The sequence below is a fragment of the Schistocerca americana genome, chromosome X, assembly GCF_021461395.2.
Source record: "Schistocerca americana isolate TAMUIC-IGC-003095 chromosome X, iqSchAmer2.1, whole genome shotgun sequence".
Taxonomy (NCBI): Eukaryota; Metazoa; Arthropoda; class Insecta; order Orthoptera; family Acrididae; genus Schistocerca; species Schistocerca americana.
The window spans coordinates 161068033-161095339 of NC_060130.1; the positions used below are offsets into that span (position 1 = coordinate 161068033).

The 27307-nt window shown below is 39.5% G+C and overlaps 1 protein-coding gene across 1 annotated transcript in view; it reads right to left on the reverse strand.

The window, feature by feature from the left end:
• The window catches only part of LOC124555878 (delta(14)-sterol reductase LBR-like), a 147418-nt gene that overhangs the window by 73613 nt on the left and 46498 nt on the right, over nucleotides 1–27307 (reverse strand). Inside the window, exons 10-12 of the mRNA XM_047129940.1 lie at nucleotides 19375–19449; nucleotides 17870–17944; nucleotides 8304–8375 (exon numbers count right to left, since the gene is read on the reverse strand). Coding sequence (XP_046985896.1) covers nucleotides 8304–8375; nucleotides 17870–17944; nucleotides 19375–19449 — 222 coding nt within the window. The remainder of the gene's footprint in view (nucleotides 1–8303; nucleotides 8376–17869; nucleotides 17945–19374; nucleotides 19450–27307) is intronic.

Consider the following 27307-nt stretch of genomic DNA (forward strand, 5'->3'; position numbering starts at 1 on the left):
CGTCTGTCACTGGCCCTTGTGTTTTATTTTATTATTGTATTATTAAGTTACCATCATTTGTCTCACCTGCTTGGTGATCTGTTTCTTCTTTTTTTTTTTTTAACTTTTGCGATGCTATTTGCCATTTGACAGTATATCTATTAAATTTTTTTATAATTGCCATTTTGGCGTTAAAAGGTGGTGGTGGTGGTGGTGGTGGTGGTGGTGGTGGTGGTGGTGGTTAGTGTTTAACGTCCCGTCGACAACGAGGTCATTAGAGACGGAGCGCAAGCTCGGGTTAGGGAAGGATTGGGAAGGAAATCGGCCGTGCCCTTTCAAAGGAACCATCCCGGCATTTGCCTGAAACGATTTAGGGAAATCACGGAAAACCTAAATCAGGATGGCCGGAGACGGGATTGAACCGTCGTCCTCCCGAATGCGAGTCCAGTGTGCTAACCACTGCGCCACCGTCGGCGTTAAAAGGCCTTCAGCTGTGATTGTGGTTACTTGCTTTAAAATTCTGACTGCGACCTCATCGGCTTGTTTTCAAAAATTATTTATTAAAATAAATGAGCAAAATTGCAAAGCAAACCAATAGTAATTGATCCGGGCCCTGTCCACAATCGTAACCCAATCCTGCCTTCCTTAATTAGCAGGTCTCAGTGCTGTTATTCCTTACATATAATGCTCAGTACATTGAACATGCAGTAAATGCATTAAAAGCTGTCAACATGGACAACTGTTTTTCTGCTACTAATTCACGTTTTACTTGCACAATATTTTGATCGCATAATTTCCAGTCGTCATCAGGTGCTGAGGTTGAATCCAATCTCGAACTGGTCTAGTATTTATGCCTATGTGGGGCTAGGTGCTCCATCATCAATCCATGCTGTGCCACACACTCCGTCTGAGATATGTACCAGTCAGTACCAGTAACCTTAGTATTTTCTAGACATAGCTGTTGCAACTGCTGTGCACATACTTTTTAGCCCTTGTCAGTTAATAATTTTGTCATCTCATGTTCTATTTCACCTACAAGTTGTACTGGGCATTGAATACATCATTTAAGCTTTCCTCTTAAATATGCTGTCCTATTACTGTAGCTGGGCACTTCAGGTGCCTCCTAGGGCTGGCTGTCGGATTATTTTCTGGCCGCTGGTGTTCAAATTGCCACTCGTTCTTGGAACGACCATCCTCAGGTACTTCATTTGCGGTCTGAAGTACCACTGCTTGTGTACCTAGTGTTAGCTGTGCTGGGTTATTTGCTCTGTCACCATTTCCAAAGCTACTTACCCCAGAGTTTGGATGTTGCCTCCATTGTGTCTTTTGGGAGATCAAGTGCCGGAGTCCAGGTGGAGCTAACCTAATATCCCATCGTCACAGTTGATCAGATTCTCTGTGATCTTTATTTAGTTGGATTCTTAAATAACGCTATCACAGTATCTGGGTATCTGTGTCTGTATCTTGAGATCACCGTAATTCATCAAACGATTTAGATCCAAAAAATGTTTTACTATAGATGACTTGAAAGCCTTTTGAGTCTGGTGGGTCGTTGGTGCTCCTTACACCCGGTGTCAATCGTCCTGGTGGTTTGGTTAATATATGACACACCACATTGACACAGTATGTGGTAAATGTACGGTTTCTGTGTGCCCAGATCACCCTTTACATTCCTAATGACGAGCCTCAATCTTGCTTGGTGGGCAGAAAACACTCTAGACATTATATTTGATCCGACATACGGCAAAAAAGCGACCTCCTTTGCTTTTCTTGTACTTCAACCAATCCCTGGCGGAGAAGCAAGGCACAGAGCCTTTTGAATGTCTGTAGAAGAATGTACGTTTCTGTGGAACACTGACTCAAGGTGTTCTGACAGGTACTGACTTGCAGGTACAGATCATGTGAGGTGGTTTTCTGTAAATATTATGATCGAAAGTGCCATCTGCCTTCCTCTTGATTAGAACATCTAAGAATAGGAGTTTCCCATCATTCTCCATTTCCACTGTGAATTTTATGTTAGGGTGGTATGAGTTCAGGTGTTCCACGAAAACAAGCATCTTTTTCTTGGCTTGGCACCAAATAAAAAGGTGTCATCCACATATGTGAAGAAACATTTCGGTTGATCCAGGCCGGTGCAAATGGCTCATCTTCAAGTCTCTCCATAAAGAGGTTTGCCACCACTGGTGAGAGCGGGCTGCCCATTGTCACGCCGTCTGCTTGAATGGTTATAGTATTTACTGAAACCCAACTCACACTGATCTGTACCTCCGAGCCAATAGCTGCCATCATCCGGCACTGAAGAAAGGTGTACTCAAGACTCTGGTTCATAAGGCACAAATTCTTTCATAGCCAGTCCATCTGACAACAGAGAAAGAAGACCTGCAGTTTGTGTTCTCTGGAAGCAGAGATTCTTCCAGAGACATTCAGAAGGCACTGCGGCCTGCTTCTCTGCCAAAGGGGTCAGTAGAAGTACAATAAAAAGCAAAGAAGATTGCTTTCTTTGCCATATGTTAGACCAAATATCTGCAGAAATCAGCAGAATTATTCTCAAATATAATACGAGCATTTTCTGTTCACCAACATTAAGGCTTGGGGTGAGAGCATGTAATGGATGATCTGGGCTTACAGAAACCGGGCCTTTACTACATACCGTGTCAATGTGGTACGTCATATATCAGTCAGACCACCAAGACTGTTGACATCAGGTGTAGAGAGCACCAATAACACACCACACTCAAACAGACTTCCAAGTCAGCTATAGCAGAACACTGTTTGGAAGTAAATCACTCTATGATGTCAAGATTCTGACACAGACACCCAAACACTGGGATAGCGTTATTAAAGAATCCATCGAAATAAAGGTCACACAAAATCTGACCAACCGTGACATGGGATATCAGCTTAGCTCCATCTGGACTCCAGCACTCGATCACCTAAACAGGCAACAAAGACAACATCCGAACTCCGGGGGGAAATAACCCAGCACAACTAACACTGGGCGCACAGACAGAGGTATTTCAAACAGCAAATCAAGTACTTGAGAATGGTCATTTTGAGAAAGAACAGCAATTCGAACATGAGTCAGCACCCTGTACAACTTGGAGGCAGAATACAACATCAGGTGAAGAGATTATATGTCAATGAAAACAATTAGTTTTTGAAAATACAATGTAATGGGAAAATCCACTCACCAAGTGGAGGTAGGAGAACACACATATAAAAGGTATCACACATGCAAGGTTACGGAGCCAGGGGCCCCATCTTCTAGCAGAAGGGTTGAAGGGGAAGAAACAAGGATGAAGTAATTGAACTGGTGAGGTTTAGGAAAAGGGGCAGAATTCAGAAAAGGCACCCAGAACCCCAAGTCAGGGGAGACTTACCAGACAGAATGTGAAGGAACTGACAACAGCCAAAATGTATGTCCACAGTAGTCAGAACAGCTATGGCTAGAAAATAGTACAATTGTGGCTACTGACTGGCGGGTACCTCGGATAGAGCGCCTGGTGCAGAGAAGATCAATGATGGAGCGCGTAACACCCACAAACGCATAAATACTGGACCCGTTCAACAATAGATTCACCCTCAGAGGATACCCAATGAAAATTGCACAAGTTATGCGATCGAAATATCGTGCAAGTATGATGTGAACTGGCGGCAGAAAACCCAATTTCCCAAGATGACAATGCCTTGCTGGGAAAGCCTGAAGACCTGCATTAAAAGTTCTTTATGTCAGACTAATACATTTGACCTGTTTAGCCCAAGAGCTTCATCATATAACTGAAATGATGAGACCACAATATCCACAAGTTGACCATCTAGTTTCCTATGTCAAGAAAATTTTCAGTAAAGCACCTGTTGGAGTTCACAGAATTTGCTCCAAAATTAGCATTACCTCCTCAGGTTTCTGGTTGGAGACCATATCTTGCTCAAGAGCATTTCAACTCAAGTTATACAGAAAATAAACTGCAGTACATACGTAATTGCTTTTCAATGCTACCAGAAATCATAAAGGAATTGAAGGCTAGGAATAATTCATTGCAACAATCATTGCTCTAGAAAATTAGGTATTGCAGGCACTGTCCTTCAAAACATACAGAGTTGCAAAAATTAATGCAGTGCAATACTTTTCTACAGTAACTAAGTACAAATAATCTAACTGTGAAGGACTGATGACAATATTTGTTAGTTGTACGATTTTTATCTGCATATCATTTATGCATATTTTACAAATTTCAGTGCAAATTGTGTCATTTGTTTTTGCAAACAAATCTGGGCTGTGTTAATCATTTTGAGGTCACTTGTTGAATCAGAAAAGATGAGAAACTTTTTCCTACAAACACATCTCTAAAATCCCAGGAGCTTAAAGGTCTTGTATAAATACTGATCGCAATGAGCATGGAAAATGAGTGTCCCACGGAGGACTGTCTTGACATAACAGCATACACAAAAATAAAATTCCAATGTTTATCTACAGTATTATAAAATCAAGATACAAAAAACTACATTGGAAGTGGATTCTTCTAACAATGTTGTCAATTTAAACATGTGTGAGTCTCCAAATCAGGTCAGATGGGGATTAACTCCAGACTTGGCTTAGAACATGTACCCTTCTAAACTGCCTTGTACAAATCCCAAAATGGATTACTAAAACACACAGAAGAGGCAGTCAGGCCGCCCTTAAATGTCCCAGTAGTAAGCAAAATTTCTTCACAGTGAATGGCAGCAACTGCCTTCTGGTGTAATGACCTAACAGTTCTTAAACCATTCAACCCTTATCCAGCACAGAATTTAAAATACAGCATGCACTATTCCACCCCTCTCCTTTGGCTTGTGGCAAACTTCTTTTAAAATATTCCAGTCTCTGAGTTATTGTGATTTCAATATTGCAAGTGTGGCAAGCAAATGTATTTGTCACTGTACATTAACTTCAGAAACACTGTGATATTTTTAACATTAGCTGCAACTACTTCAGAATCCTAATAAAGTTCTGAAACTCACATGTGGTTGCTGCAATCTACAAAAAGAGCAGAAAATCGAAAATGTGAACAATGGATAGGACTCAACAAATACATAATTAGTTATGTTATTACTATTCATATTTTAATTGACCTGTAATCGAGAAGCACTGTTGCAACAGCCATGTCTAATGCCACCATCACAGTTAGGGTGACGGTGGGCATGCTTGTGTGTGTTCATATGTGCCTGGTAATTATTTTATTTTATTAAGAGAGATGCTGCTTATGTTAAATCTTTGTACTTGAGCTGGTAATGAATTCTGAAGACAGTCTTCACTGGTAAAAAATATGCAGATATCGAGAAAGAAATCAGAATCTATTAAAAAGCCAAGGGACACATTTATCAAGAAGGAAAAAGTGCTTCAGCCAAATGTGTTTCAGATAATTCCAGGTAAACATAATTCATTTTATCTTTTCTTCTTGCCTGTAAAATTAATCTTCTTCATTTCTTAATAGGAAGGAAGGGTGAGGTGACAACCAGCAAACGAAACAGCTTTTTCCTAAGCGTTACAGTGTGGAGTCAAACATTAGACAAGACTATTATTTGACTGTTCTTACCCCACTTCATCATATCAAGCAATGACAACCTAGCGAAACAGTTCCCAAAAGAGAAATTAGTGATGAAAATATGAAGCAACTTCAATGGTCAGTTCTCTTTTTTGTGTCCCCCTTTTTATTTTGAAGTCCATTTGACTTGACTTAAGATGAAACTCCAAGCAGACTGTCAATGATTCCTCCCCCCCCCCCCCCCCCCCCACCACCACCACCCCATCTATCTCTCTCGCAATTATTATTGTAATTAGCCTGCAATATAAGTTACTTAGATGGTGAAAGAACATTTCAAGTATATTCAGGAAGAAACTTTAAAAGATATATTTTAGAACAAGACAGTATCTGAGGTTTTAAATGGTTTTCATAATTTCCTGAAGAAATATATTTTTGACATGGCCTGTTTCTGTATTAAGTTCTTCAACTGATCCCTAGTGCAACACAGATAAGACAACTGCTTCAGGGTGATAAGCTCACACAAAGCCCATAAATCAATCACGATGACTTGAAAAGCATTACAACAAAGAACAGCATTAATACGTTTGCTAATATGCACCACCTATAAATTGTACCCAGCATAATAAAATATCCATTTTCAGTTTCAAATCAAAACAGGAACATAAATAATAAATAATGTTGATTAATTCCATTCAGAAATATCTCTCTCTCTCTCTCTCTCTCTCTCTCTCTCTCTCTCTCTCTCTCTCTTGGTTTCCCACTCAACATGCTCCTTTGCTCATGGACATTAAATCAGCCTACTTTATTTTATTTTATTTTTTAATGAGAGTTCCATTGTTTGCCTGTATAGATTGTTTATTCTACTGTACAATCATGATTTTGGCCCCTGGCCATTTTCAAGTACCATGATTTTGGGCATGACCAGACTTTTATAAACAAAGTCATCATCATTGAAATACCTTAAATTTTTATATATAATGCATGTGTCACAGCATAAAAACAAGAACACAATGGTAAAATGTCTGGCAGGAATAAAACAAATGTGAGATATACACTGAATAACTGTGCTATAAAATGGTCACAAAAAACAGTTGTTAGATGTCCAGGCATCACCTGAAATTTTGATTCCAATTATATAGATAATATCATCATAACTGATGTGTGGCGCATATGCTGATGAAAAGAAATATTGCAACACCAAGGAGTTGAGCGACACAAACGAAAGTTGGAAGGTGTGTTTCCACATTTGAAAGACAATGCCTATTCAAATTTCGTAGCAGTCACATAACAGTGGCGCTGACAGTGTCACTATGAGGATGCAGATTAGGTTTACTTTAAATACACACTGTCATGGTAGTGAGCGTTAGTTACCTTCGCAATTGGATATGGCGAGTTGATGTCAGTCAAAAATGCCTTTAAGGTGATAAAGATGCCATTATCAACAACTCACCGCGTTTGGACAAGGTTATGTAACAGGGCTACAAGAAGCTGGATATTCCTTCCAGAATGAGATTTTCACTCTGCAGCAGAGTGTGCGCTGATATGAAACTTCCTGGCAGATTAAAACTGTGTGCCCGACCGAGTTCGAGTCTCGGTCGGGCACACAGTTTTAATTTGGATATTCCTTGTTGCGATACTGTAGAAACGCCTTCTATTTCATAGCAGAATTTCTATAACTATCGTTATGTGTAAGAGGTGGTGGGTAGGAATTACTAACTCACATCTGTATATCTTTTTGTAACACACACACACACACACACACACACACACACACACACACACACACACACACACACAGAGTTAGAAATGTTCAGAATGTAACCATATATTACTTTGCGATGTGAATGTAAAATGTGATTCCACATCATTATGATCTATCATGCAAAATGATTCATGGAGCATGTAATTAACTAACGAAGTATTACATACAGTAAGTCTGCTGTTAGTGGCAGAGTAAGCAAAATGGCATAAGGAAGAAAAGGTGTATGTCTACATTAGATTGTTTCCACCTACGATAAGCAAAGAGTTATCATCATTTATTAGTTTGTTTGTTGGTTTCTCTTTTTACAGCCTCTCTCCCTCCTTTAGCTGTTGATGTCTCTGATCCTAATATTCTTTGATTAACAACAACAGCAGCAGCAGCAGCAGCAGCAACCACCACTCTACTACCACTTTTCATCAATTCCATCTTTAGAAAAACATGTAAAAGGCAGGTTACAACAATGAGAAATGTGTAAAAGAGACAAAGCTGACTGTGGAGATGAAAACTTTACGCTGTTTGCAATAGAATGAGTGCTTAGGAGTAGAACTTTCTTTGATGATTTGCCCAGAGACTTAAAACAGATGAAATATTAGCAAGCCTCTGCTAATACAAACTGGTCATGAGTGAATGCTGCTTGCTGACACTCTTGTACTGTTTACAAGAGAATGTGCCCTAAACAGATACTCATTTGTTCATATTCCCTTCCCTTCACTCCTGCATAAACCAAATTTTTCAGATAAACCGATTTCATTCCACCAACTACATGTCAAACTTTTGCCCCCTTTTGTCCCATTAACTGATCTTGTATATGGCAATGAATGGACACCTGTAGTACCTGTGGATTTATAATAAAATTTTAAAGAGCACAAATGTTTAAATCTGTGTGTCTAAACAAAGACAAAGCAAACCTCTACTTTATCTACTAGATAAAAGAAGAACCAAACACTGGAGTAAAACACGAATACAAATAAAAAGAGAAAAAGCAAATAAGAGTACAAAGCATATTCATTTTAGTGACTGCACTAATCACATTTACTCACCAGCAGAACCTTCCTTCACCAGCTGTCTTTGGAGACCTCTGTCCACATTTGATGCTGTGTGTCTTGTCAAATCTGCAATTTTAGTAATGTGTTAATTTAGATATGAAATTTTAAAATTCTAATGATGTTTAATTTATATACATTGTTTACTACAGGTAAATAAATTTCATGAACATGTTAAAAGAGAGAGTTGAGTCCTCAGTTATTCATTATTTCCTCTTAATAACTACTTACACAGGTAACATGGAGAACTACATCCCAATTTACAATTTACACAGCCTGAAAAAAAACTAGTACACTCTTTTAGAAGTTTCCAATTGACTTAAGATTTACTGTTGCAACAGTGCAGGCAGTTCTGAGGTGTCAGGTATCAACCCATGCTGAAACACCCATATCAGTATGTTGTGTAGCCTCCATGGGTGACAATGCAGGTGCCACAAATGCTTGATTGGAGACAAGTCTGGAGATTGTGTTGGCCAGAGAAGCTGCTGCATGTCTTGCAAAGCATGTTGAGTTTCAAGGGCAGTGTGTGGGTGGGCGAGCATTATTCTATTGGAACAACACATCACATTCCCGTTGCAAGAATAGCAAAAGAACAAGTCTAACAACATTCAGCAAGTACCAATAGCTGGTTAGCATGCCCCCTAGAAACACCAAAGGTGAACGACATTGCACCTTATTGTACCTCAGACCATAAGGCCTAGTGCATCTTGTGCGAATGCAATCTACGAGACAGTGCTCACCGGGTCTACATTTTATGTACAAACAACCACCACTCACTTGAAGGCAGGATGTGCTTTCATCACTGAAGTGCACTGCGCGCTACTCTACACTACTCTATCTTCCAAGTGATCCTCTGACAGCACTAGTCGAGCCGTGCACATCGATGCTGTGGTGTGAATGGAAGACATGCTAGAGGAGTGCATGCCCATAGTCCCACTGCTACTAACTGGTTCGCAACAGTTCATGTCGAGCTATCTGGACTCACATGCTGCCTTAAAATACGATGATCCTGGTGGGCGTATGTGCTGCATGGACGTCCAGAACATCATCACAAAGTGCGAAAATGTTCATGTGACCACAGATACCAGCATTGTCGCACAACTGAAGCAGTACGTCACACTTGTGTGGTAATTCTCTGGGAGGACCACCCCGACATTCAGAAGGCCACAATTTGAGCCCTTTCAAACTCGCTCAATTGGATCTGTAGGAGGCAAGAGTGCACCTCCATGGCATAGTTTCCTGCTAGCTTCACACGTTTGCTCAACCCTGAGCCTTCTGGCTGTGAGCACTCCCTATTAAGGGATAGACACAGATGGCACTCTGGCTGCTATGCCATTACACTATCTGTTGTGGACGATGACGAAACCATTATCGGTACGACTGCTATCCTCCAAGTGGCATATGCCATCATCAGATTGAAACCAACATTCTCCTTCCAGGTATACTAATATTATTATTTTTTTCTGGAAGCGTAGTTCCATCCTCTTCTTCCATATTAAACCATCTTGGTACCTGTACATTTCAGGGAAATACAAAAATAGTTGTCACATTACTGATATACAAAACACAATGCTCTTTAAATTAGACATGGTTACCTGTGCACTAGTGATGCATTTAGTGTTTCTTGGCAGCCTGGAGGAAAGAGTTTGTGACTTTTGTAAATTAATTTTCTAGTACAGCTATTTAAATGTATAGCACTTTTCCATGTTTGTGACACCATCATAACTTTCTCTACAAGTTGATGTACAATTCAGACCCTCTGAATATGGCAGACTCTTGTCAGATAGTTTCCTGTATCATCTCCTCCTCCAAGTGCAACCACAGTGAAATACAAGCCCTACTTACACTTCAAACTTAATTGGCTGATTTATGACAATTTCCATGATACTGATTATATATCCAAAATCATAGCCATTTAATATACTGTACAGGGTTTAGTACATAAGACCAGTATTTTAAGTACATGACTCATGCTGTCATGTATTCTGGTAGGGAAGGTCAACCATATTTATGTTGTTTCATAGTTGTGAGGCTGATCCAACTCAGCAGCAATTTAGGGATGGAAAGTGAGGCAATACTGCAGGTTAAGAATCCCTTTAAGGTTATCTGGAGAAGCTCATGTGGGAGCGTGTAAGAATCAACACTGTATGGAAGAATAAGCTCAGTGAGGCAGCAGTGATACCACTGTCATTGGTTATGGCAAAAAAAGTGGGAATTAAGTAAAAGAGAATGGTCTTTGACAAGTGTAACATGATTTAGTCTGGAGTGGGAAAACTGCTGTAGCACTGATGCCTTTTGAAGAAAGGTTGATGACAATGTCACAGGTCTGTTTGAGTTCTGATGTGTGGGGAAGCTAGGTTCAGTGCGTTTGGTGGGCAGAGGTGGTCACCTGGGCACAGCATAATAGTCATGAGAAGCTGGCTGCAAAATTTTATGGAGGTAATGGTGAAGCAATGGTATCACACAATGAATATATGAGGCTGACAGGTTGTGACTGTGAGTCTGTGTGGCACAGGTTTCAATTTTCAAGTTGGGATGTAGCAATTAGGAATTCCACAGAAAAAATATTTAACTGTGGACAGGTAGCTTATGGACTCTTCAGTAAGGTTGGCTTAGTTTTGTGGGACTAAACTAATAAAGATTGTCTGACAGAATATGTATGGGTGGAGGTAGTTGTGAAAAGAAGGATAATAACTGAATCGCTGGGACCACAATTAACGTTGACCAGTACTGTGAGACTCTGAAAAAACTCAAACGGGCAATTCAGAACCAGACAAGAGGAATTTTCAGCCAGGGCATACACATTCACACTCGCCCACACATCGCTCGGCAAACCGTTGCTCTCCTACAATAGTTTCAGTGGAATATAATCACCCACCCTATAGTCCTGACTTGGCACCCAGTGACTATCACCTATTCCCTAGGTTAAAAGAACATTTGGCTGGAAAGCAATTCAGCTCCTACGACAAGGTGAAAGAAGAGGTTCATAACTTTCTGAACAGCATGGTGGCGAGCTGGTATGACATGGGCATAAGAAAACTACCTCAGCATCTACAAAAATGCATCGACAGAAATGGTGATTATGTCGAAAAATAGTTAAATGTTCAAGATATAAACTGATGTAAACCATTGTAGAAATAAACAGGTCTACATACTTATAAAAAAAAAATGGATTGGTCTCATATTGCTATCTGCCATTTTCTACTGCAGATCTATCAGTGACATTTTCTACCCACTCAAAAGCAAAGATGCCTTGGAAAGCACCCATGTCATCTATAAAATTGAGTGTTCTTTGTTTATGTAACCACAAAGCAACCATTCACTAGGAAGATGGGCCACAACCAAACAGTAGCTAAATACTCCCTAGATATCAGCTGAACAGCATGCTGTTCAATATCAAGTAATTTAATTTAATGGGTGCTACATGATCTCTCTCTCTCTCTCTCTCTCTCTCTCTCTCTCTCTCTCTCTCCCTCCACATGCACAAAAATATCATCCACATCATTACTTGCTACAATGCGCCCAGTCCTGTTTCCATCTCATTCAACCTTCATGGCCACATCAAGACTTCACACTTTCCAGCTCATATTTCTTGACCCAAAGTTAGGCAGCAACCTACTTGGCAGCAATATCTATTGAGAATATATTTAAAATCACAAGCAGCAGTAGTTCCAGGTACTCCAGTAAGCCTTATCAGCAAACCCCTTTATACTCTGAACAAGATATTCCCACTTTTGAGCTTAGCAAAGGTGGTGCATCTAGACACAAACCGCACAGTTGGTGATGGCCATAAATATAGCATTATGGTAGGTTCCGATCAGCAGCGGCAGTCTGTAGGGACAGTTTCTGTTCTAACTTATGCAGGGACAGTTTCTGTTACTAACTTATGCAGCACTTAAGCTGCTTTTAGTGCTGCATTTGTGAAATGCTGTTGCAAGATTAATTTTTGTCTGGGTATACCACTAGTTATATGTATTCCACATGCATACATAGAATTATCTTGTGACACTATGAAGGAGGTTCCAATTCGTGGAAAGTTTACCTCCATCAGCATGTGCATTGTTTTGTTAACTGCTACGGACAATTTATTGTCTCTACACCACTACTCTATTTGAGCAAGGATTGTATTTGTTCTCGCCTCTTTGGTGATTTTATCCTCAACAGTAAATGTGAGGGGCAATTTGATGTAAATGACCCAAAAAGTGTGTCAAAAAACAACCCTAACATGCATCCCTTATTGGTGATTTTATAACTGCCATATCTGTCGGAGGAACTACAGACAGGAAAACATTGTTTTATTTTATGGTCAAGTTCATTATTTCTGTCTTATTTCATGTTTTTCCACTGTTACATTGAAAATGAAAATATACTTATAAATTATACTTATTGACATCAAATTTGTATATTGAGAAAAAGAAAGATTCATGTTCAACCTATTAAATGTAATCAATTACAGAAGTAACTCTGCAACTGTACAGTGTTGAAAGGTTTAAAGGTTTTCAGACAACAACGTTGTTGTAACTTCAAAGTTCTCGTCCGAGACATTAGTCCACTAATACATCAAACTCCATGGCAGTATGAAAACAACCACTCCAATCTACATTTGAAAATGGAAGACAAACTGTCTTTCAGCACATGAACAGAAATTCAACAATGTCCCTAGTGATGTTAAAAAAGTAACTATATCTGTCTACCAATAATCTAATGTACAATGTCTACATTTCCTGATAACATAGGCACTTGGTTTATGGCTAAAGTCTGCACAGATCTGTAGCTCTTCAAAATATTTACACTGCTGAAACCTGCCACTGAATGTATACTTCACAAACTCTTTGCCATATCACAACTAATAGAGTTCATCGCTATCATCTCAGTGTTGGAAGAGGAACCTTGGACTGTGAACAGACATGCATGAATTTGTGGCTTTAAGGGGCTCCGGAACGCCCTATACTTGCAATGTTAAAATAACGCTTATAAATTACATCTTTCCTCACAAAGTATTTGAGGTATGAAGTTGAACTTTTTACAGATTATTTATTGGAATATGGGCTACAACTTAACACAGGGATTTTACAAAATTTTAGTTCAGTTATTAAAGATGATTTTTTTTCAATTGTAATGAAAATTCACTACATTTTTTCGCAATTTTTTATTTATATATTCAAAAATATACAGTTTTTTGGAAAAAGGCTGTGTTAAATTATGCAGAAGGTACTGTGTAACATTTACTGAAAGTTTGAAACAAATATGTTTGGAAGATCCTTAGAAAACATGTAATTAGTATGAGAAAATAAAAGTTTTGGGAATCGAGCGACAAAGATTGGATTAACTTTTTAGTGCATTCCAGGTCCATAGGATGGATTATCTTCATCCTCTGCAAACTCCTCCTCCAGCTTCCTCTTGTTCCTCCTCCTGTTTACTCTTGCTTGTATTTCTAGACTCTTTACAGCCCTGTCTGCAGCCCGAAGGCGTTCCTTGTCTAAAGCAAGCATCGCTCGTTGTTGTGTTCGTAGATTTTGCTACCATTTTCGTCAGTTGCAGTTACTGCAACACTGTTCCAAAAGGTGGTCATGTATGAACACTTATCACATTTCAGTTGTATTTCACTAGCAAGTCCTACGTGCTTTATTATGGAGAGTTCCAGACCAACTTCACTACAATGAATACATCTTACACAGTTTGAAAAAATTCCTTTGAGAACCGACATATCAAATATTTCATTCACATCCGATTCGCCCATAAAACATTCATAGTTTTCACTCATTGAACCAAGCTTCTTCTGTGAAGTATTTTCTTTCCCACTTTGACTGCTATGGGCAGGTGTACTTGAGAGGTTAGGTTCACTCACTTGGTTATCGTCTTTATTGTTTACAGTAATAACACATACCTTTGGCTTTCCAACATTTCTCCTTTTCTTAAAAGCCTTCAGAGGATTTCTAATAACTTTACTTTTGCTCATTATTATACTTCAACAAAACAGAGACTCAAGAAACAGAATTAATTACGAATATTTTCGAGATAACGACAGAGTAAATAAACACGAAACAATCGACAATCACACCAGCGATATATATTGAACCATCACAGGTTAGCCACAACACATACTTTATCTCACATCACTAAAATGTACCTGATGAACACGGACGTTAATAATAACACCATTTGACAGCAGTTTAACAACGCCACAGTGGGTCACGCCCATGTAGAACACATTTCAAAAAATATATAAAAATAGTTGTAGTCTTCGGAATTGAATAAATTATATATCTATTAAAAGGTAATAGTCTGCATGTTCAGAAAACGCAAAAAAGTAAAAATTGAACTTTTCATGATTTTGAGCCTTTCCGGAGCCACTTAACAGCTGCAGCCTAGTTTGAAGATGCAACACAGAGTTTTTTTCAGTGCTTCCTCCACCTGAGCCTGAAATATTTGTCTTCATGTTTTCCATAAGCTTCCCATTTCATCACTAAATCTTTATTTTCTAATAATAATGAAGCTATTATCCAATGCTTAACTTGGAATAGAGGTACTGTTATATCTGCTGATGTAACATTTCCTGATTTTTGCACGGCAAAACATAAAAAATGATGCGTTTTTGACAGACTTTCAATCTGGTGCATAAATTAAACAGCATATTGTCATAATGAGCAAGCATAAATACAAAAACCATCAAATATTGCACTATAGCTACACAAACATGTAAACCAAAATGGCACCTGCAAGATCACATACTGCAAATGGCTGAGAGAAGAAAACTGAGCATGTGACACGCTGATTTGCACGTTTGTAAAATGAAAGTACCATATGTGGTGGTTTTCCTACTTATACTAGCATACTATGAAAATATGCAGGTTAATTGAATGACTGCATCAGCACAGGAACTGTCAGATTTTTCGAAGCCCCTGAAACCAATGCAGGGACAAGTCCCATCTCTAGTTCATCTGTCTGCAGTTTGTTCTTCAACTTTGTATTTTAGGAGATGAGTTGTTTTGTAAGAAATGGTCACTCCAATTGTCTGTTACTTTGTTTTAATTCTAAACATCAAATACAGTCATGATAGATACTTTCGTATTAGTTAGAAAATTCTAATACAGCAAAATACAAAGGAATATTGTCTTAATTTTTATCCAATTCAATTTAAATATGGAAATGAATTTTGTATTTTTATAGAAATAAAGTCAAGTCAAAAAGTTTTCAGTACAATTATTGAAATTTTGATAGTTTGTGTAAGCAAATATGTTCTTTTAGATACCCAAAGGGCACTGTTGTCTGCCTGTAGATAGAGCTTTGTGATCTGCAGGGATAGGAAACTGTAACAACTCAGTTCTTACTAACTGGTTTGGCACTCAATGCACGTTTCTAAACACTTTTCCCTTCTTTGCAAGATTCTCATACCTGGTAGTTGCTGTGACATTCACTTATGTCTGATGATTCAATGTGAATAGCGTTAAGAGTACTGGTCCTAGTTGATGCATAGCCTTTGGCAAGTCTCTCCATGACCTTCAGAAGGAAATCTCATCATCTTGTTTTGATATTTGTTACTGCTCTGTAGATTACCCAAGCATTGATGCCTGCTGAATCACTATAAAAAGTATTAACAGGGCATCACTTCTTCCACCATCTTTCAATACTTGCAGGCCATCATGTCAACAGCATCTACTCTTTACTTAGTTTCACTGTAACATGTCACTGTGTCACACTTTGACTTTGTGTCAGTTCCAATGTGTACAGCTGGATGCAAGGATCATATTTTCATTTTTGAAGGTTAGTGTTGTATAGCTCCTCCCTAGCTTCCTTCATGCATTCAGGAACTTGCCTTCTAATTTCATTTACTACACCAAGCAAGTTTTATCACTTTGTTTTCAGATCTCATGCTAGTGAAACTGAGGTGAAGTAGTGGTCACATTCCTTTCTTTATTTAGGTTTGGATCAAAAAGTTTCTTCATTTTAAATTCAATAAGATGTTCATCACCAGAACGAGTTTCATCATTACCAAATTATGGGAAAGCATTTAGCATATATTTGGAATCTTTATTGAGAGCCATCCAGTATTTTTGCTCATTCTTGTCAAGTTTTAAACCCACAAACTGAGTGAATCAAAATCTGTACCTGAACAATAACAACCGATCATCGCCACAAATATATGATGAATCCTACTATACAGCTGAGAGGAAGCAAAAACTGACACTTCTTAGTCACTCCAACTGCGTTGGGCTCAAATCAGATCTGAGGAACCTCATGATTTCACCGAAGTGATTACGTGACATTACAGATTTGTAAAATAATATTACCCGATTCTCTGATCAGCCAGTTCCAATTCTATTCCTTTGGATTCAGTGGCACATGCAAGATAAGGACTGCATCAACTCTTCTAGTGGTAATGACCACTCATCATTTCTCAACATATTACATGCCTCTGTTTCTGTGCATTTTTGAATGTGTTTGAGAGTAAGTTCATGAATAAACGAAATCCAACCACAGAAGAGAAAATCACTGATAACAACTTTACATGTATGGAGGACAATCAGAATTCTCCTGAAGAACATTTACATGCTGCACTTACAGTTTCATATCCACATTGTAGCAGCAGACACAAATAAGGCTATCTACAATGTATGGTAATTGGCAGTGCTTAATTTATTTAGTGGGACAAAAATGGTCCATCAGCAGTTCTAATATTAACGATTTCTACATGAAAGTAGCAGTTTTGGTACAATTTGCTATGAAAATGAACCAAAAAATTGGAGAAAGGTTATCTTCATTTGAAGTCACATCTAGGACATGAGTTCTTTATGCAGAAAGTTGATGGTTATTTTAAAAATGATACGCAAAACCACATCCTTGAGGTAATTCATAAAAAACTAACAAAAAATAAACTGAGACCAGTTACATCATTACACAATATCAGCTACCAATACCAGTAAATGAATGTCCCCAGATTTACATTGTTACACAAAACTGGGGGAAATGTCAAGATTCGCAACATTCTGTAACAACCACCGATTTCATGTTATGTCAAGGGGATTATTTTCTGAATTATTATTTATGTGAAACATTCAAGTCTCCAAATATAACATGTCCAAGTGTCTGGTGGTGATATCAGGCACAAAAACACTGAAGGACAACAAAAACTGTCAAAGGTACCTACAATGTCTGTCATCATTGAATCATTAACTGTCTTAAAGAACTGTTGATTAGTCCAGTGAAGAAATGGGATAATCTGTGGTTTTACTTTATTCACCACTTCGGAGTGATCACTATAAGGAGATCTGTGCATTACCTAATGACACAAAATGTGGTAACATAGTCACCACAATAAACTCTCACATACGATATAGTGCAGAACAGAATGAGCAACTGTTAACCTGGTTTGTAGGAATTCGTTTTTATTCTACGATGGAAATTTTACATTGTAAAGGGAAAACAACCCTACACTCATAACATTTTTGATCTAGATATTGCAAGATGATAGCAAAATTTAAAGGTGCAAGGTGTATTTGAGCCTTGTGTACTTGCACTGTAACAATTACAGTTCATCAGGTAACTTCAAGTATACAACTTACCAGCTGTCACTTTCCCTCTCTCTTTCAGCAAACTGCCTGATCCTCTAATTGCAGATGGGCGGAGATCTGCTGATCCTGTGGATTTGTAAAAAAATATTTAGAGCACTGTTGATACCAGACTATACAGGAAGGATTAGAACACAAACAAACATGTGTCTGAACCTAAATTGAAAATCTGAGACAAAAAAGAAAGTCATGTTGTTAAGATGTAATTTTAAATGATGAGCCTTATTTTACTTTCATTACTGTTGGAGGAACATAGAAGGACTTCAAAAAGTAAGTTATACATTATTATAATACACCAATTTTTATTGAATGCTGCACTACACTCCAAAGTGAAACAAAGAACCATGACATTATTTCTCAATACAGTCACCAAGTTTCTGTAAACAATGGTCGGAATTTTGTATCAATCATTCAATTCATTGACAATAGAAATCCACACCTTGGTCACAGAACCATTTGTGAACTGTTGTGTGAATGCCCTCCTCATTGGAAAACCCCCCCAGGTTTTCTTTTAGCTTGCCAACAAGATGGAAATTGCAAGGTGCAACATCTGGACATCTCAATTAGCATCACTCTCATCTGTGCAGCCTTTGTCAATTGTCGGCACAATTTCATTACAGCCGGAGAGACTGCTGTATTTGGTCCATATATCGCCCAACTTCCACAGTGAATCTGTGTGCAATTTAGATATTTCACCCGCAAGAATTTTACTGTCATAGGTATTTAAACTTTGGATTATGTTTCCAGTTTTCACGCTATTTCATTCCCACACAGTGATGTACCTGTTATCCACACAACAGCAGAGCTGTGCCTGCAGGAAACCTGTAATATGTACTCTCTTCTGACAATGCACCCCCCCCCCCCCCCTACCCCACAATGGTCTTAGCATAGGATGACACGTGTAACTGACTTTTTGAAATCCCTATGTACTTAGAATTATCTTCATAGGCTTCCTTGTTATAGTTATCTTTCTGTAATGCATGTTCCACAAATACAAATCAAAGGAGACTCAGTAAATGAACTACAGTTTAACTATGTCCAATTGGTGGTAGTATGCCATACTCTACCTTTGTCATATCAGCTCCAAATTAATCATGAAAACCATAGTTTAAACATATTTCATCCACGAAACAGTATCTAAAATTTCTGCCTTTATTGAATCATTCAGTATCTCAAACAGCTGCTGAATAGCCTTATCTTCACTTACAAGTGCATTACTTGACGACACAAAATGTGGTAAGGTAGTTACCACAATGAAGTCTCACATAAAATGTGGTACAGAACTGAATGAGCAACTGTTTTCCTGGTTTGCAGGAATCTGTTTGTATTCTATGAAGGCAATTTTACATTGTATAGGTAAAGCAACCCTACAACCATTAGATTTTAGATTAGATATTGCAAGATGATAGCAAAATTTAAAGGTACAAAATGTATTGAGCCTTGTCTACTTGTACTGTAACTATTACAGTTCACCAGGTAACTTTAAGTATACAACTTACCAGGTGTCACTTTCCCTCTCTCATTCAGCAAATTGTCTGATCCTCTAATTGCAGATGGGTGGAGATCTGCTAATCCTGTGGATTTGCAGAAAATAGTTAGTGTACTGTTGATACTAGACTTATAGTAAGGATTACAACACACACAAATGTGTGTCTGAACTTAAAATTAAAAATCTGAGGCAAAAAAGAAAGGAATGTTGTTAAATACATAACTTTAGATCATTCAGTGGATATGATGAACCCTATTTTATTTTCATTACTGCTGGAGGAACGTACAAGGACTTCTAAAAGTAAGTTATGTATCATTAAAGTAGACCAATTTTTATTTAATGCTGCACTACACTCCAAAATGACACACAGATCCATGGCATTATTTTTCAACACGGGTACCAAGTTTCTGTAAACAATGGTTGGAATTTTGTATCAATCATTCACTTCATTGACGATAGAAATCCGCACCTTGGTCACACTTGGCTATCTGTCAGACTTTTAATGCTATTTGGTAAATTTGAATTGGGATGGGTTATTAATAACAAATTTCATAAGTGAATGTATGTATTGTGAAGGCACTGTGAATATCCCAAGTTCCTTAAATAGATCCCTGCAAGGTGATCTTGGGTGGGCTCCAGCTATTATTCTGCTTACATGCATTTGCGCAATGGTTATTTTTTCTTTTAATGATGAACTACCCCAAAATATGATGCCATATGAAAGCAGTGAATGAAAATAGGCATAGTAGGCTAATTTACTGATACATTTATCACCAAAATTATGTGTTTCAGCACATCATCAATGTGATTCTTCCAATTCAATTTCACATCACCCAGAAATTTTGAATATTTTGTCTTGGCAACAGACTTCTGTTCAAAGTCTATAGTTATCAAGGTGTTATGCCATTTACTGTACACAACGGTATATACTGCATTTTCTCAAATTTTAGTGAGAGTCCATTTGCAAAGAACAACCACTTAATGATTTTCTGAAAGACATTATTTACAATTTCTTCAGCTAATTTTTGTTTGTTGGGTTTGATTACTATACTTGTATTATCAGCAAATAGCAGTAGCTTTGCATCCTCGTGAACATAAGAGTGACAAGTCATTAACATGTATTAAGAACAGTAAGGCACCCAAGTGTGAACACTGTGGGACACCATTCTTGATACCTCCCCAGTTAGAGGACTCTGCTGATTTCTGCAGCCTATCTGTACTGTTAATTTCAACCTTCTGCATTCTCCCAGTTAAATATGAATTAAACCATTTGCACACTGTCCTCTCATAGCACAATACTTAAGCTTATCTAGAATAATTTCATGATTCACACAGCAAAATCCTTTGGGAGGTCACTAAAAATCCCAATGAGTGATGTTCTTTTATTCAGAGCATTTAATATTTGATCAGCGAAAGCACATATAACATTTTCTGTTGAAAAGCCAGTCTGAAAACCAAACTGATATTCTGTAAGTACTTCATTTTTACAAATATAAGAACCTACTTTTGAATACATCACTTTTTCAAGAATGTTGGATAAAGCTGTCAGAAGTGAGATTGGGCAGTAATTGTTAGCATCAGACCTATCCCCTTTTCTACGCAATGGTTTAACAATAGCATATTCCAGTCTACCTGGAAAAATGCCCTGCTTCAGTGAGCTACTACACGAGTGGCTGAGAATCCTATGTACCGGTTGGGAACAATCTTTTAGTACTGTCTTGGAAATGATATCAATTCCATACAAGCTTTACCTTTTGAGTGAATTTATTATTTTCCTAATTTCAGTAGGAAAGGTGGGTTGAATTTCAGTTTTATCAAATTGATAGGTATCGCCTCTTTCATACACAACCTTGACATTTCTAATGATCAGCTTGGTCCTATTTTCTCTAAAACACCTCAAAATGATTATTAAAAATATTTTCTAGTTCTGCCTTAACTTTTCATTGAGTTTAACAACGAAAATAATCAATTTGTGACAGTATAATGTAAGTGGCTAAATAAAAAATCTACTCATCAAGCAGTGGCAGGAGAACACGCACTTTAAAAAAAAAAAGGTTTTACTTCCACAAGCTTTTGGAGCCAGTGGCTCCTTCTTCCAACAGAAAGGGAAAGGATCTCGATAGGTTAATGAAAGGGGTAGAGTTCGGAAAAGTCACCCAGAACCCCAGGTCAGGGAAGTCTTACCAGTTAGTATGAGAAGGAGAAACCGATAGTTGGAGACTGCACCAGACAAGATTTGAAAACCTGAGAGCTTAAAGGTGGGACACAGCATAATATGCAAGACAGACACTACTGCTAAAACATTGTGCACAAGTTAATAAGAGTGAAAAGCTAAGTTCATTGTATGCAACAAAGGTGGGAGGGGCATGGCGAAAAATAGACAGGTCAGAAAATGAAAGACATAGAAAAGTAAAACGGAGTGAAGAATGGGGTAGTTATTGTGAAGAAATACTGAGACAGAAGAAATTAATGTAAATGAAGGTAAGGTAGGTGGCGAGAACCAAGGACATGTAGTTCCCACCTGCAGAGTTGTGAGAAACTGGTGTCTGGGGAAAGAATCCAGATGGTGTGTGTAGTGAAACAGGCACTGAGGTAAAGACTGCCATGTTGTAGAGCATGCTGTGCAAGAGGATGTTGTGTGTTGCCAGTATACACCCTCTGCATATGTCCATTCCCCCTTACTGATAACATGGTGCTAGTCACACCGATATAAGAGGCCGACCAGTGTTCACATTAACACTGGTATATGATGCGTGTCATTTCACAGGTGGCTCTCCTTTTAATAGTACATGTTTTACCAGTTACAGGGCTGGTAAAGGTGGTGGTAGTGGGGTGCATAGGCAAAGTCTCGCAGCGGGGAAGGTCACAGGGTTAGGAGTACTAATACCTGTGCTCGTAGACACTTTTTTACGAAGTTGCCTACAATAATTTGTTTAGGATTCACTACACTGCAGGGCCTTCTCACGATCATCTTTTGCTGATTTATTTGCAAATTTGACAGCTATTTTCTTTTCAGCCCTCCACTTACCTTGTTTATAGGTAATTCTTTCACATTTGTGTGTTTGATTTGTGCCAAACTACTCTGATCAACTTTTACTTCTATCTCCTAGATTACTTTATTTGTCAAGCAAAGTAGTTTACATTTTCTCCCATGACTTCCTCTTTTGATTGCACAGTTTTTAAAATGTTCTCTCTTTTGACAACTTTTCTTATCGACTTTTTCTTTCTTCATACCATATAGCCCATTTTGCTGGTGAGAAATTCGAGTTCGTACAAATTTATCTGATTTTTCTGGATTTTTTCCTTGCTATTCTTCCATTTTCCTATCCTTTTCCACACTCTGCTTCACTTTTTTGCCACTCCCACCATTTATGAAACTCCAAACTGTCCTCTCTTGCCATATGTATGCCATCATGTATTACATCCATTCGTTGAGAAAACATGCTTTTGCACTATCAAAACTATGGTCCCACATTCTGTATCTTGAAACCAGCTCATCCATTGGAGTTACTGCCTAGGGCCTGACACAGAGTCCCTGTTTCTGGATGTAATCTTACTCTACATCAGGCTTTTTACAGTTTCAAATATAGCAACCTCTTGCACTTACTGTGACCTGTACGCCTAATATGCCAATTTCCCCTCCACCCTATTTCTCTCCTCCTACAAAATCCTGCAGTTGTCTGCCCCTCATGTTGCCTTGGATGGTATCTCCTAAGTCAACTTCAAACTGCAACAACATGCTGGACTTCGCCTCAAAAAGCTATCCCACCTTCTAAACTACCTCAACAGTGGTGTTTCCCTTCCTGTCCCTCTGCAGCTCCCTTAAACAACCACACCATCAACCATCACTCCTCTAGTACAAAAAGAACTTGACCAACCTCCTCAACATCCCACAGCCTTCACTACTGCCCACCAGACCAATAACAACTCATGAGCACAAGAACCAGTCACAACAATACAGTGTTCCCAACCTCTAGTCTAACACACTCTCCCCTCCTGAATTATCTATATTATCACAGGGTCTCTCACTTTCAGCCCTAAACCCGCATTTTGGTGAAGGTCCTTCTTTCCTTCACACGTAATGTGAACTGGAAATAAATCTCTGCAACCCAATCCCAAAACTTTCCAACAGTGAACCTGACATAGAACCCTGCCTTGAACAGTTGCTTGTCACCACTGATGCCACATCCCTCTTTACCAACAGCCTCCACATAAATGGTCTGTCTGCAGCTTAACGTTTCCTCAGTCAGCGCCAATCTGATTCCAAACCTATGACATCCTTCCTGCTCACTTTAACCAACTTTATACTTACCAACAACTACTTCACCTCTGATGTGCAGACATACAAACAGATCAGGGGGTACAGCCGTGGTAAACAGGTGGCTCCTTCTTATGCTAACCTTCTCGTGGGTTGCTTGAAGTAGGCTTTACTGGGATCCGAAAGCCTTCAGTCCCTGGTTTGGTTTAGATACATTGATGGCCTCTTTGCCTTATGGACTTATGGTGAGGCTGACCTGTTTAAATTTCTGGAATCTCTAAATACCTTCTCCCAATTAAATTTCACATGGTCCTATTTCAAATCCCATGCCACTTTCCTTGATGTCGATTTCATCCTCACCGAAGGTCACCTACACACTTCTGTCCACATTAAACCTACTAACAAACAACAGTACTTACATTCTGACAGTTGGCACCCTTTCCATGTCAAATGTTGCCGCCCATACAGCCTAGGCATTCAAGGCAAACATATTCGTTCAGACGCAGACTCTTTACAGCAATATATCACCATTCTCACCTCCGTCTTAACTGGACACAATTGCCCCACCAGCATAGTTTGAAAACAGATTTCCTTGGCCATCACATCCAATACAGATACTGCTGATTCCTCCAAAACCGACTTCGGAGCACACCAATTGTCACACAGTATTATCCTGGTCTTGAATGTATTAACTAGCTACTTCAACAAGACTATGACTTCCTACAATCACTCCCTGAAATGAGATCCATTCTGTCCGAGATTTTGCCCACCACACCTAGAACAGCTTTCCATTGCCCTCCCCGTCTCCACAATATCCTTGACAGACCCTATGCTCCTTCTGTACCCATCTCCCTACCTGTGGCTCCTACCCTTGTGACTGTCCCTGCTGCAGCACTTGCCGTATTCACCATCCCACCACCACTCCACAGGTGGGAACAAGCACTACAACACATCTTTGGTTCCCGCCATCCATCTTTCATTTATGTTAATTTTTTCCATCTCAGTATTTCTTCACAGTAACTACTCCTTTCTTCACTCCATTTTAGATTTCAACACCTTTCATTTTCTGACCTGTCTATTTTTCACCGTTCCCCTCCCAACTCTGTTACATACAATGCACTTACCTTTTCATTCTTAACTCGTGCACGATTTTTTAGCAGTAATCTCCGTCTTGCATATTATCCTGTCTTCCACCTTTAGGATCCCAGATTTTCAATTCTTGTCCGGTGCAGTCCCCAACAATCAGTCTTTCCTTCTCATCCCATCCAATAAAGTCTCCTCTTATCTGGGGTGCTGTGGGCGGCTTTTCCAACTCTACCCACTTTCCTAAACCTCTCCAGATCCTTTTCCTTCACCCATATTCCTTCCCCTTCAACTCTTCTGCTGACAGAAGGAGCCACTGGCTCTGAAAGCTCATGTAAGTAAAACCTTTTTTATTATATATATAAAAACAAAGATGATGTGACTTACCATACAAAAGCGCTGGCAGGTCGATAGAAACACAAACAAACACATACATACACACAAAATTCTAGCTTTCGCAACCAATGGTTGCTTCGTCAGGAAAGAGGGAAGGAGAGAGAAAGACGAAAGGATGTGGGTTTTAAGGGAGAGGGTAAGGAGTCATTCTAATCCCGGTAGTGGAAAGACTTACCTTAGGGGGAAAAAAGGACAGGAATACACTCGCACACACACACATATCCATCCGCACATACACAGACACAAGCAGACATTTGTAAAGGCAAAGAGTTTGGGCAGAGATGTCAGTCGAGGCGGAAGTGAAGAGGCAAAGATGTTGTTGAAAGACAGGTGAGGTATGAGCAGCGGCAACTTGAAATTAGTGGAGGTTGAGGCCTGGCGGATAACGAGAAGAGAGGATATACTGAAGGGCAAGTTCCCATCTCCGGAGTTCTAACAGGTTGGTGTTAGTGGGAAGCATCCAGATAACCCGGACGGTGTAACACTGTGCCAAGATGTGCTGGCCGTGCACCAAGGCATGTTTAGCCACAGAGTGATCCTCATTACCAACAAACACTGTCTGCCTGTGTCCATTCATGCGAATGGACAGTTTGTTGCTGGTCATTCCCACATAGAAAGCTTCACAGTGTAGGCAGGTCAGTTGGTAAATCACGTGGGTGCTTTCACACGTGGCTCTGCCTTTGATCGTGTACACCTTCCGGGTTACAAGACTGGAGTAGGTGGTGGTGGGAGGGTGCATTGGACAGGTTTTACACCGGGGGCGGTTACAAGGGTACGAGCCAGAGAGTAAGGAAGGTGGTTTGGGGATTTCATAGGGATGAACTAAGAGGTTACGAAGGTTAGGTGGACGGCGGAAAGACACTCTTGGTGGAGTGGGGAGGATTTCATGAAGGATGGATCTCATGCCAGGGCAGGATTTGAGGAAGTCGTATCCCTGCTGGAGAGCCACATTCAGAGTCTGATCCAGTCCCGGAAAGTATCCTGTCACAAGTGGGGCACTTTTGTGGTTCTTCTGTGGGAGGTTCTGGGTTTGAGGGGATGAAGAAGTGGCTCTGGTTATTTGCTTCTGTACCAGGTCGGGAGGGTAGTTGCGGGATGTGAAAGCTGTTTTCAGGTTGTTGGTGTAATGGTTCAGGGATTCCGGACTGGAGCAGATTCGTTTGCCATGAAGACCTAGGCTGTAGGGAAGGGACCGTTTGATGTGGAATGGGTGGCAGCTGTCATAATGGAGGTACTGTTGCTTGTTGGTGGGTTTGATGTGGACGGACGTGCGAAGCTGGCCATTGGACAGATGGAGGTCAACGTCAAGGAAAGTGGCATGGGATTTGGTGTAGGACCAGGTGAATCTGATAGAACCAAAGGAGTTGAGGTTGGAGAGGAAATTCTGGAGTTCTTCTTCACTGTGAGTCCAGATCATGAAGATGTCATCAATAAATCTGTACCAAACTTTGGGTTGGCAGGCCTGGGTAACCAAGAAGTCTTCCTCTAAGCGACCCATGAATTGGTTGGCGTACGAGGGGGCCATCCTGGTAACCCCCCATTGTAGCTGGTTACCAAGCCCCCACAGAACGTATCTCTGCCTACGTAGATCAACACCTTCAACCCATTACATGCAGTCTCCCATCCTTTACCAAAGACACCAACCACTTTCTCGAACGCCTGGAATCCTTACCCAATCTATTACTCCCGGAAACCATCCTTGTAACCATTGATGCCACTTCCTTATAAACAAATATTCCGCACATCCAGGGCCTCGCTGCGATGGAGCACTTCCTTTTACGCCGATCACCTGCCACCCTACCTAAAACCTCTTTCCTCATTACCTTAGCCAGCTTCATCCTGACCCACAACTTCTTCACTTTTGAAGGCCAGACATACCAACAATTAAAGGGAACAGCCATGGGTACCAGGCATTGTTTTTGTATTGTCTGCCAGGTCATGTCTAGAGATGAGGAAAGTGTAATATGTGTTGCTGCATTATTAATACTTGAAGGTTCATGCAAACACAATACACGACATCATTGTCATTCTTCTTCTTCTTCGCGGATGGATCACTTAGGACCACGCGTAATCAACATTTGTTGGCCTTCCTTTCCGCCCAGTATTCCTTCATAAACAACGAATGGGTTAGCTTTCGTTGCGTAGACCATGTATGTCTGTTAGTTTTTCTCTCTTCTTCCTCAAAACCCCACGTGTTTGTGATTTT